This window comes from Hevea brasiliensis, chromosome 13 (assembly GCF_030052815.1).
Source record: "Hevea brasiliensis isolate MT/VB/25A 57/8 chromosome 13, ASM3005281v1, whole genome shotgun sequence".
Taxonomy (NCBI): Eukaryota; Viridiplantae; Streptophyta; class Magnoliopsida; order Malpighiales; family Euphorbiaceae; genus Hevea; species Hevea brasiliensis.
In genome coordinates, this window is record NC_079505.1 from 59,430,065 (window position 1) to 59,444,032 (window position 13,968).

Here is a 13,968-nt window from a genome sequence, read left to right on the forward strand (position 1 = left end):
AATTTCATCACTAATTTTTTAATCGAGTTCAAATCTTTATTTATTAAATTTTTCTTAAAGATAAATTATTTTCATTCTCTTTTTTCTTATTTTATTTTAATTGAAAGATTTATGAGAAAAATTAAAATATTTTTACAATTATAATTTAAATTCTGAACCAATAAAATTTTTTTCTAATTTTTTTTTGTCTAAGTCACTCTTAAACCGCCTCTAAACTACTTTCAAACAGTCCTCTAAATCATATTAAACTGTCCTTTTTCGAATCGCTCTTCAAACCGTTTTAAATCGAGGCTTGAACTAAAACCGACAGTTCAAAAACCATCTTCCAAATCATCCCCTAGCAATTTAATTCAGGTTCATGATTTTATTAAATCTGAACCAACAGTTCAGGAACCGTAACTGACGGTTCTTGAAATGTGGCCATCCTAAATAAAGTTATGACTAAATTTTTTTGAATTTCTTTATTACTTATAATAAAAGAAAAGTTGTTTCTGTTGGTTTTCTCCCCAATTGGCAAACTATTCTAAATTCATTTTCACTTTTTCTTTAACCTTTCCAAACAAGAGAAAACACAATCCAACTCGAGCAAAAATTCATCTCATCCAAAATGAATATTAAGTCAATATGGGTTATATTTTTTAGAAGTCAACTGTCAAAAAAAAGTTGACTTTTTTTCTTTTTTTATTAATTTTGATCAATTTCAAAGTTTAGTATTTATTCTCTCTAAACAAGAGCAAATACAATCCAACCCGAATATAAATTGATATCATCCAAAATGCATATCAAGTCAATATGGTCATTATATTTTTTAGAGTAATTAGTTGTGTCAAACTAGTAAATTATCTTCACAAAATGCGAGCATAATATATCAATGAATTTTGACCCGGTGATAATAAAAGTATTAAATTTAATACCAGATCAAACTAATTATAAAACAAATAAATAAAAACCTAAATCACGTTGGCAATCCATTGCCTTTTTTTATCATAGATAAGCTATTTATATTATTATTATTATTATTATTACTTAAAAATTTTAACTATATAAATTTATATTTGCGGAAGTACCATTTGAGCTTGAATAAGTACCGGTACATACAAACTATTCCAAGGATTTCTATTTATTCAAACTATTCCAAGGATTCACCAACTCAGCTGTACCACTATGACTTTCTATTACATTTACGTATGATTGATATACACAGTTTTACCGTGTTTTACAAAGAAGCTATTTCCATAACCCGAACCGGTGATTTTCGGGTCACAAATACCATGACCCTCTACTTTCGATCTCCATAGATGTACTTAATTATTTGAGAGGGTCAATTGTGACCACAATGTTGATTTCTGTGATCACAAGCCAATAAAACACATAAAATATACGAAAGTACAGTAGTTTGCAAATCTTATATTATAATATTTGTGATGAATATATTACTTTGATGATAATTTTATAGCATTGCATTGAAGTGGTACCAGCTCTAGCATCTAATTTTCAGTAGTATGATAATCAACAGCACAAAAGTTGTGCATCAACTGTTACCAAACTCCTCAACTACCAGCGAATTCTCCAACTTTACCATTCAAAAATTGTCAACGAAACTCTGTGCAATGCTGTGTCATTTAAAAAAGAACTAAATCTACGAGCTGGCTTGCACATTTCAATACAATGACTACCTGTTTCTTGTCTTAACAAACTTGGCTCTTGAAGCTTTCTTCTCCAGCTTCTCCCTCTTTTTGCGTGTCTTTTCATCTTCCACATCTCCCTAATTAATACAGAATCACATATCAGATCATATCCATCATGTAAATGCTTATAATCCTCTAATGGTGGATAAAACTAGGCAAGAAAATGTACCTCTGACCCTAATGATAAGAATCCTCTAACAAATCCAAGGGATTTGTACGCTCCAAATGCAGGTATCTGAAAAGTAGCAAAGAAGACAAACTCAATCACATGTCAATCGCTATGCTATGTCAGTCTCATGTACCATATTTAATCAAAAGGCATTCATATTAGCACTTGCATGCTAGTAAGACCTCTCACTGCAAGTGTCGCTACATATATTTTTAACACTCATTAATATGTATAGATCATAAACTTTGTATTCTATAGTCAAAATTTCCTAGAGAAAATTTGATATGGATAGCGCAGGGCAGGAGTGTGGGAACTAATGGGCCAGGAAAACTAAGAGTATATACAAGAAGAAGATCCAAGAAAGTTGTAGAGGAAACGTTGCTGAGCCGGATAACAGAATGGGTGCTGTTGCATGTGCTGGAGAACCTATAAATAACTGACCTAGAGTGCAAGGAAAGCGTGCTTGAGCATTCTGCTATGTATTTCAGCTACAAACAGTATATATATTTTTTCACCAAGGGGTTGGGAAATCCAGTATATACCCAATCCTATGAATAATGTACACATTTATGCATCCTGGTTACCATAAAATCATCACCATCTGAACTTGTCCTTGTATTTGTGCTTATATGCACACAAATACACAGACTTCTATCATCACCCTCCCAATATTGAACCAAACACTTGTATTTTAATCTAAAATAAGTTGATCACTAAGGGTGAAACAACTACAGAATTACAGTTGCAAAATAAAGGAGTAGTCTGTATTGAAAGCTACTAATATGCACCTAAACCCACCAACTCATATTCAACACCATGCAGACCATGTGCCCCATGACAGGTTGGCTTCAATACCCAACAGCGGCAGAGTTTGCCTCATCATCTTATAGCAATTCTTAACGGTAAGAGGTCATGGAAATATCTTTTATATACTCTTATTTTTTTTTTTTCTAGATTGGAGGAGGTGTTTCCCAATCAAACAATAGCCAAAAACAATCAATAATGAAATAAACCATGTATTTTAAGAAGTGCAGGCCATAATATCATATCACTTTTTAGTTCCGTAATTGAGGACTAAAAAGCGATTTCAATTAAAAAGCATAAAGCAATTTTTGTAAAACCTTTTTCACCCTCGTCAATTATACGGCACAACAGCTTCAACATAATATGCTTTGTCATAGCATCCAATAATTACTCAAGTAGTATAACAGAAACATCAAAGAAACCAACATATATGCCATATGCCATATACTTGTGCAAATTTTTTATTGAACTGTTCCTTCTTGTATTTTTCATAGATTGATATAATTCAAGTATTACAAGCTTCCCCCCACCCCAAGTCCGCAAACAAAAGCACTTATCAAAAACCACATTCTCACTCCATTATACTTATAGTTTATACAAGCACATAGAGAACCTTATGCTTTCATTTACAATAACACTAAAACACACTTAATAGTGCTCAAGAAGTATCAAATATGAATTTCGAATTTGCTAGGTTAAAGGTGCATCAGATGCATATAGAAATAAAGCAGCATTGTTGGTTTTCCAATACAAACACAGAACAGTTCAATTTTTGGGGAGAAGTATGCTGTGCATACCATGGTTTTAAATAACAGCCATTACGTTAAATAAAGGTTGTTACGTTACAAAATGGCCATTATTTAAAGGCATCTTTGTCCAGCTACCGTTACTACTGTTATTTAAAAGATTTTTAAAATTGCAACTATAATGGCTGGCCGTCACTGACCATTATGTAAAGGTCGTAACGGCCACTTTTTTTTTTTTTTCCTGAGAATCATTGGCTTTTTTATCTGCATTCACATGAAGGCCAGCAGAATGAACTTTTTTGGGGAGCAGAAGGCTATTTGGCTTATTCATTCAGCTCCTCTTCATTCTCTCTAGATATTTTGTCATTTTCTCTCAATTTTCTCCATAATCAAGTGAAATCCTTCATTTCTGTACAAATTTTTTAGCTTAAGAGCATAGATCAACAAATAGGCAAGGTGGTTGGCGAGCAATGATGATTTTTTATTTTTCTAATTTTTAACTATATTTTGAATCATTTTTAGGTAAATACATAAATAATTAGAAAATAGTATTAAAGAAAGTTTTAGGCTTTAATAATATTTGCTAAGCACAAATTTAGGCTTTTGCATTTTATGATAAAATTTAAGTAAAAAAAAAAAAATTAAAGTAGCTCTTCAAATTAATGATGAACTCATTTTACATAGGCATCGAGGATAGTAACTATTGCATTTTTCTCTTTTTTATAGCTTAAGTAGATAGTTTTCTATAGTTATTTTATTTATATTTCATAGAATTCTTGATTTGTTGCAACATCTGATTTCCATAACATTTCAAGTGTAATCCAAGCATATTTGAAGGCAAAGGCATGATTGGAAAGAGAAAGAAGTCTAAAAATGAAGTTTGGAGAACAAAAGGGAGTACACGGGGTGTGTAACTAATTACACGACCCACGTAAAGGAGATCTCAAAAGGAATTAAATAGCACGACCCGTATAACCTAAGGGACCCGAGTAGCTTGCTGAACACAGAAAAAGCTAAAGGGCAGAAGAGAGCACAAGTCAAACCCGTGTAACCTAAAGAACAGCACGCCCCGTGTAGTCTTCAAGCTCAACTCCCCTTCTTTCTGATCGACTCCAAGGAGACTTCTAAGGCTTTTGGGACTTTAAAACGATGGTTTTTACATCAGATATAAGAGCGGCAAATCAGAGTTTTGAAAAGGGAGGATTCTTCTTTTACATTCAAGCATTACTTTCTGCCATTGTGAAGACATGGGAGGAGATCATTTGGCAAGATTTCTGAAAAAGATTTTCAGCTAAAGTTCCACAAATTTTCAACTTGGGTTCCTTATTCTATTTCTTCTGATGTTTTCTCTTTGTTTTCTTATTTCAAGTTTAGTTGTAAAACTCACAATGCGTGAGTAGTTTTCTTTTTCTAAAGTTTGGAATGTAACACTTTCAATTCAGTTATAGATCTGGTTTGATTTTATTTAATATATTGGATATTTTGCTCTTTGATCCAATCTCTTGTATTCCTAACACATGCTATGTGTTGAGCTTCATTTCTTATTGATTTTAGATATTAATTGAAGGACTAAATTGTGAAAATTAATATAGAAATAACGGGATTTTGAACTTGAGATTCTTAATCTAGAGATAGACTGTAATTCTATGTGAATCTAGCAATTAATTAAAGAATTTAATGAATTTTAATTGATTTAATCACCACGAAACTAATGTATGAATTAATTAAAATACAACTTGAGTGTCTTAAAATAATACTTAAGATAACTTAGGATTAATTTCCTTCAAAGCAATAATCTTCCGTTTATTGAATGAATTATATTTAAGTTATAATTGATTAAAATGTGATCCCTAGCTCTCGAATGCTTTTCCTTGTTCAGTTTAGTTAATCTGCACTCGTTTACTTACTAGTCATAATTAACTTAGTTTATAATTTTCTCTCAAATTTGATAGTCAAAATAATTATAATTGTTGTTTGGTTATGTACTCAACACGGTCCTCATGGGAATGATACTCACTCATCACTTTCATTACTTATTAACGATCCGTGCACTTAAGAGATTTTGCACAATAAGTTTTTTGCGTCGTTACTAGGGATCGATGATTTGATATTAGACAATAAGCAATTTAATTAATTTAAACATTTCATTTCGTTTAGCTATTACTAGTATACCTTACTTTGTTCCTTTTGCTTCAATATTTTTCAGGATCTTCTATTTAGTTTATGACCAGAACTAAACCAAAAGAAGAACTACTTGAATTGGATCCGCAGATGGACAGAACTTTAAAAGCCATCAAAAAGGGAAAGAAGAATAAGAAACTAAAACTCCAACCATGGCAGACAATCATCCAAAACCTTTGAGAGACTATAGAGCTTTTACTATTCGAGGATTCCAACCAAGTGTAACTAGACCGGCAACAGATGCTAATAACTTTGAGCTGAAACCAGCATGGCTTCAGATGATTCAATAATCTCAATTTGGAGGATCACCAATGGAGGATTCACACTACCATCTGCAATGTTTTCTTCCTCTTTGTGATACATTCGAGAAGAATAGCGTTTCTAAGGATGCTATTCAACTAAAAGCATTCTCATTCTTTCTTAGGGACAAAGAAAGAAAGTGGCTGTTATCTCAACCTACAGAATCATTCACCAAGCCGCCTTGTCACAAACCTTTTTAACTAGATACTTTCCACCTGAAAAAACAGCTAAGCTTAGAGCTAAACTTAATGCTTTTAGACAGAAAGACAATAAATCTCTCTGACACATGGAAAAGGTACAAAGATCTTCTAAGAGAGTACCCACACTATAGCATTTAGGATTGGCCCCTCGTACAAAACTTTTACAATGGACTTCTACCAACAAGAAGCACTGTTGATTCAGCAGCCTGTGGAGATTCGATGGAGAAAACCACTATCGACGCTTTTTATCTCTTAGAGAGAGTTGTCTATCACAACTTTGAATGATCCAATGAAAGGGGTGGCACAAGGACAGTTGGAGTATTAGAATTGAATATTAGAATTGAATGCACCAAGCATGATCAATACTCAGTTCGACCAACTGTCAAAGAGGCTAAACAAAATGCAAGCTAATGGGATTGGAGTCGATGATTCATTTTGTGAACACTGTGGACGACATCAAAGCTCAGAATGCAACAACTATGGCGATCCCTTTACAGATCAGGTGATCTATGTGAACAACAATGGGAACTTCAACCAGAGAGCAATTGAAAATCCTTATTCAAAAACTTACGATCTTGAATGGAGGAACCACCAAAATTTCTCATGGTCCAACCAACACAACCAATAGAATCAACCGATCAACAGACAACAGGGGCACAGACTAGCACCACCAGGCTTTCAGAACAGAAATCAAAATCCGCCTCAGCAATCACAACCACCTCAACCTCAACAACCTAAACCAAAGATGACTATGAAATCTATGATGGAAAGCTTTTTGGCAGCTTAGTAGCAACAAAGTGAGATGATCAAACAACTTACTTTCAAAATAGACCAATTGGCAACTCATAAAAAAATGCTTAAAAATCAGATTGCTCAGCAAACCAGCTCTTCTAGCAAGGCCAGCTACCTAGCCAACCTGAAATGAATCCAAAGAATAGTGCAAGGCAATCACTTTGAAGAGCGGTAAAGTGATATAGAACCAGAAATCATAAGATAGGCCAGAACAAATAGATGAAACTTCTAGTGAGAACAACACTCAAGCAAAGGAAGAAGAAACACCTGCTAACAAGGATATCGAAAAGAAAGGAAAAGAAAGAACTACTCGAGCCTTATCAACCACCACTACCTTTTCCTCAGAGATTCCATAAAGCTAAACTTGACATGCAATTTGGAAAGTTTCTAGAAGTTTTGCAGAAACTCTACATCAACATTCCTTTCACTAAAACTTTGTCTCAAAAGTCATCCTATGCTAACTTTTTGAAGGAAATACTTTCCAACAAAAGGAAACTTGATAACTATTAAGATATATACCATAAATAGCCAGGATATGTGTATTTGTAGTGATTGTGTGAATATATTTAGGTACTAGAATCGTGGGTATAATTAAGTATTTAATTAAGATTGAATTTCCTATTTAGTTGTCTTGTACATATTATAAATTGACACCATTGGATTGAGGGAATAATCAAGCTCTTCAATCATTCTCAACATTCTTCTTCTGTTCTATTTTCTCACATTGTATCAGAGCCCTCGATGAGTCTGATTTGAATCTGAAACAAAGTCCTCATAGGGAGGAACTTTCCCTCTTTTTCCGGTCACTTTCTAGGAGTCCGTGGCTGTCACAGCCTAGCCTAGTGGATTACCCAGCCCAGCCTAGTGGATTACCCAGCCCAAGATCGACCTCTCCACTGACTGCCGACAAAAGACTCCGGTACACGCACCTTCACGCGCTTCTTCCCGTTGACTCGCCGGCCTCAGGCGACCTTAACCATGCTAGTCTCGTCACCTGTTTCTCACCTTTTTGTCCTTACCTCTTCATACAGTAGGCTTTTCTGACGTATTTCTGAGCAATATTTCAGTGTTCTTCTCTTGCCAGCATGTCTGAGATTAAGGAGTCCTTCAATACAGCCTCCAACATAGGTTTTGAGATTCTCACACCCATATCCAACACAAGTTCTGAGATTCTCAAACCCATATTTTCTTTTATTGGTAATTCACCGGCTATTACTACTGTTAAATTAGTAGGAAGTCAAAATTATATGTCTTGGGCTGCATCAATTGAATTATGGTTTATGGGGCAGGGGTATGATGACTACTTGGTTAAAAATGCCATAGATATAGCTTTAACAAATAGAGTTAATTGGACTAAGATTGATAGAGCTAATTGGACTAAGATTGATGCTCAATTATGTAGTCTCGTGGCATTCTCTAGACCCAAAAATTACTTAATATTTTTCAGTCTTGTAAAACATGTTGCAAAGCCTGGACTAAGGAGAAAACCTTATGTACAAATGATGTGCAACGTATTTATAAGGAAGTATCAGATATGGTTCATCTGCAGCAAAATCAACAAGATATGTCCAGTTATTTAGGACAGGTAGAATCACTGAAAGATGAATTTAATTCTAACATGCCATGCACTAATAATATTTCTGAGCAACAGCGGGACAGATTCTTCATGATTTTGGCATTGATTGGGCTAAGACCTGACCTTGATTCTGTTAGAGATCAGATATTAACTAGTCCAGTTATTCCCACTCTAGAGAATGTGTCTGCCAGGCTTCTACACATCTTACTCAATAGGAATAATTTCTCCGAAATTGAATCTTCAGTTTTAGCTGCACAAAGTGAAAACCAACCGAGACAAGGTACTTATCAGAGAGGCAAGGGTAAAAGACTTCATTGCACTTATTGTGATAAGAGTAATCACACTAGAGACATTTGTTGGGCAGTTCATGGTCGACCACCACGCCCCATTCAGTCAAATAATGTGGGCCAATCAACTGCTCATATGGCTCAATCCGGTGAAAATGGTATTCTTCCATTACTTGATGAAAAGTGTAGAAAGAGATGTAAAAAGAGATGATTCTCATTAATTTCAATTAATCTGTACATGGGTATTTATATACAATTGATTCCTATAATTGTGTTATACTAATTAGAAAGAAATCCTAAATAAGAAATTCTAAATAGGAATACAGAATACAAAATATACACAGAAATAATATAATGATTGACTTTCCATAACACTCCCCCTCAAGTTGGAGCATAGATGTTAATCATGCCCAACTTGTTACAAATGTAGTCAATCCTAGCTCCATTCAGAGCTTTTGTGAAAATATCTCCTAAGCGCTCTCCGCTTTGATATGTCTGTTGAGATGATCTGTTGTTGAATCTTTTCACGAACAAAGTGACAATCAATCTCAATATGTTTGGTCCGCTCATGAAATACGGATTATAAGCAATATGGAGAGCGACTTGATTATCACACCACAATTTCACAGTTGGGGGTCTTAAAACTGTCTCATCTAGTAATTGAAATATCCACATTACCTCACATACCGATTGTGCCATGGCTCTGTATTCGGATTCAAAGACTAGATCGAGAAACTACACTCGCTTCTTGCTTTTCCAAGACACCAAATTTCCTCCAACAAAACGCAATATCCAATAGTTGACCTCCTATCAACCTTAGATCCATTGATCGGCATCGAAAAACGTTCAACATTCAAATGCCCATGATTACCATATAACAAACCTCTTCTGGAGCTCCTTCAGATAGCACAAGATTTGTCCCAAGGCTTCCCAATGAGCAACGGTTGGGGAAGACATAAACCGACTTACCACACTAACGGCATAAGCAATATCGGGACGAGTGACAGAAGGTAGTTCAATTTTCCTACCAATCTCTGTATCTCTGGATCTTCAAACAACTCACTATCCCCGCTATGATTGTAAATTTGGAGTCATTGGTGCTCTACAAGGCTTAGCACCTAATTTTCCTGTCTCTGTCAATAGATCGATGACATTTTCTTTGAGACAAGAAAATACACTTCTTACTTCTAATAACTTCAATACCCAAAAAATACTATAATAATACCAAGTCTTTGGTGCAAACTGGGTTTGGAGGAAGGTTTTAAAAGATGAAATACTGCAGAGTCACTCCCGGTGATGATAATGTCATCCACATAGACTACCAGAGAATTAGACCCGATCAGTTGCTTATAAAATCTTGAGTGATCACACTTACTCTTTTGCATACCAAATTCTGTCTACTTCTTTGAATCTCCCAAACCAGGCCCTAGGACTTTGTTTCAAGCCATAAAGAGACTTAGAAGCCTACAAACTTTACCCAACTCCCCGAGCAACAAACCCGGTGGTTGCTCCATATACACCTCCTCCGAAGATCACCATGAAGGAAAGCATTCTTGATATCCAATTGGTGCAGGGCCAATCATATGTAGTCTAAAGAGATAAACAAGCGAGCAGTAAGTTTAGCTACAGGAGAAAAAGTGTCGAGTAATCAACCCCATATGTCCGAGCATATCCTTTTGCTACAAGGCGTGCTTTTAACCTAGCCACAGAACCATCAGATTTACCTTTCGTAAATACCCATTTGCAACCAATAGCTTTCTTACCGGTGGGCAAAAGGCAACAGTTCCCATGTACCATTAGCATCTAAAGCCTCCATTTCTTCTTTCATAGCAAAGACACCCGGCCAGATGAGACATTGCCTCACCAATGTATTAGGGATAGGAGCGAGTCTAAAGAAGTAACAAAACACCGAGAACAAGAAGACAATTGATTATAAGAAACAAAAGAAGAGATAGGGTAAGTACATGAACGTTTACCTTTACGAAGAGCAATGGGTAAATCTAGATCGAATCATGATCGATGAGGTGCAGGATCTCCCAATGAAGTAGCCGGTGGAGGATCTGAGTCGGTAATCTCAATCTCTGGAATAAACATGAACAACGGGAGGCCGAATAGGTCTAGAGACGGAAGAAATAGGGTGTGAGAGGACTAGACATTGATTGGGCGGTATATATTAAGATATCATCCTCCTCCCCGACTCTCATACACAGATGATTGAGAAAAAATGGAGTGGACTCAAAAATGTGACATCTGCGAAACAAGATAACGATTAAGAGTAGGAGAGAAAGCAGTACCCTTTTTGAATCAGGAGTACCCAAGGAAGACACATTTGAGAGACTTTGGATCCAATTTAGTAACTGTGACGAACATCACATACAAAACAAGTACAACCAAAAATACGGGGTTCAACAGAAACAAAGATTTTGTAGGGAACAAAGCGGTATAAGGAATATCCCCATTAAGGATGTAAGACGGCATACGATTGATCAAAAACATGCCGTAGAAAGCGCATCCGCCCAAAAGTGTTTAGAAACTTTCATCCGAAAAGGAGAGCACGAGTTACCTCAAGAAGATGCCGATTTTTCTTTCGCCACGCCATTTTGGGATGGGGTATCCACACAGAAGAATGATGAAGAATGCCATTTTGTGTCATGTAAGATGAAATTATCTTTGAAAAATATTCTTTAGCATTGTCACTTCTTAATATGCGCATGAAATATTAAATTGAGTTTTGATTTCATTACAAAAGGCACAAAAGATAGAAAACAACTGGAGCGATTCTTCATTAAATATAACCGGGTAACACGAGAGTAATCATCAACAAAAGTAACAAAATAACGAAATCCGGTTTAGAAGTAAGAACAAGGACCCCAAACATCGGAATGAACTAACTCAAAAGGGGATGAAGCCCGTTTATTGACTCTAGACACGTAAGGCAAGCGATGATGTTTTGCAAAGACACGACTCACATTCTAGTCTTGATAAAGATGGCGAGGACACAACTTCTTCATAGTAGACAAAGAAGGATGACCCAATCTACAATGAGCTTCAAGAGGTGTTACGATCTGGAGCAAACAAGCAACCGCGGTACATGATTTTCGAATGTAGAGACCACGACTCACGTCCTCTACCAATAATCGCCGTCGTAAGATCCTGAAACAAACACCGATCGTAAAAAAAGGAAATAGAACAATTTAAGGTACGAGTAAGTTTACTAACGAAAGTAGATTAAAAGAGAAATTTGGTAGACACAAAGCAGATGACAAAGAAATTGTGAAGTCGGATTCGCGATTCGAGAACCCATGACACAAGAAGTAGAACCATCGGCTAAAGTAAAAGAGAGGAAGTGGGATTAGACGAAGCGGATAGAAGACTAGAATTACGTCATGTGATGCATTTGCACCGAATCAATAACCCATTTGGATGAGGAAGACACAAGGCATGTAGTGGATTTACGACTCGTGATCGCGATGATAGGGAACTGGTAGGCTTTAGAGATGCACGATCTTGGGAAAAGCGTGCAAAATCCTCTGCAGATACCAAAGCAGTTTTCTCGAGAGGAAGATACCGTAGAATCCTCTGCGCCATATTTGCCATCTGTGATCGCTGATTTTTCCTCTGAAGTTGCGGACAATTATATTTTGTATGGCGGACTCATGACAATAATAACAAATGACTCCTCTTGAGTCTGATTAGAACTAGCCTCTCCATTACGCTGATTACTTACATTTGCTGTAATTCCTCCTCTACTTCCTCTTCTATTACCTGTTGTCCATTTGGATTATGGCTAATAAGAGCACTCTTGGCGGTGTGAAGATTGGGTACTCTGCATGCGAAGGACCCGTGTGAATGTTTCATGCAAAGAGGAAATCTCGAGCTGGAAAGAATGCGAGATTTAGCGATCTCATACTACGAAGGAAGGCACAAGAAAACTCATAACGACCAGTTGCTCCGTTGGGCTCTTTGAACTTTCACATCGAACTAAAAGGCAACAATACATTAAGTTCCTCATATACCCGTTTAAAATCCATAAAATAAGCCGTGAGAGACTTTTCCTCTTTCTCAGCACGGTAGAATCCCTTACAAACATCATAAATACAGGAGATATTCCCTTTACCAGAATACAGAAAATCGAAGTAATCCATCAATTCTTTAACAAATTCACAGTGATTAATTAAACTAATTACCTCACCGTGAATCGAGTTCAAGCCGCAAAAACAACCGAGCGTCCTCCCTTAGCCAAGTTTGTTGTGTATCATCGATGAGGTGGATCTTTAGTAAGGTGATCATCCTTATCAATGCTACGCAAATAGACCCTAACGATCTTACTCCACTCCGAGTAATTTGAATGATTAAGTTTGTGTTACGTGATCTTAGTCATCATCGAATCACATCGAAATAACATTCTTATTGTCCGCCATTTGTTGAGACAAAGAAACTAACAAACGCTAATCCAAAGTCTTGTGACAACAAAATAATCCAAAATCACAAATCAAGTAAATACGAAATAGGATCGAGAGCCAAACCTCGAAGTCCTTTAATGGTGTCTTGGATCGAACAACGACACACGATGGTGGAATGAGGGGATTGAGGCGGCGGCAATGTTGATCGGAATCGAAGCAGTAGGTCGGCCAAGGTCTCTCTGGTGGGTGGTGAGAACAAATAGTCACCCTAGATGGCCAGCTCTGATACCATGTAGAAAGAGATGTAAAAAGAGATGATTCTCATTAATTTCAATTAATCTGTACATGGGTATTTATATACAATTGATTCCTATAATTGTGTTATACTAATTAGAAAGAAATCCTAAATAAGAAATTCTAAATAGGAATACAGAATACAAAATATACACAGAAATAATATAATGATTGACTTTCCATAACAAAAAGGATCAGGTGTCAGATTTTATCCTATTAACTGAAGCTGATTACAAGGAGTATTTGCAATATCAAACAGCCAAACAGCAATCTTCTAGCAGTGCTCATTCTGGTAATTCCTTTGCTTGTCTAACACAGTCTTCGCTCAATGGTCCATGGATCCTAGACTCTGGTGCTTCTGATCATATATCTAGTAACAAAAGTCTTTTCTCATCTCTAATTTATCTTCCGGTTGTGTTAAAAGTTACTTTGGCTAATGATTCACAAACTTTAATTAAGGGCATAGGAGAAGTAGAAATCTTTCCATCTATTCCTTTAACCACAGTTTTGTTCACTCCTGAATGCTCA

At 36.0% G+C, this 13,968-nt stretch overlaps 1 protein-coding gene across 1 annotated transcript in view; it reads right to left on the bottom strand.

Annotated features, from left to right (window-relative positions):
* Positions 1-1,377: 1,377 nt before the first annotated feature.
* Positions 1,378-13,968, bottom strand: part of LOC110656485 (uncharacterized) — a 33,784-nt gene continuing 21,193 nt past the window's right edge. The window contains exons 6-7 of the mRNA XM_021813306.2: positions 1,858-1,923; positions 1,378-1,765 (exon numbers count right to left, since the gene is read on the bottom strand). Of these exons, the coding sequence (XP_021668998.1) occupies positions 1,673-1,765; positions 1,858-1,923 (159 nt within the window). The 3' untranslated portion in view covers positions 1,378-1,672. The remainder of the gene's footprint in view (positions 1,766-1,857; positions 1,924-13,968) is intronic.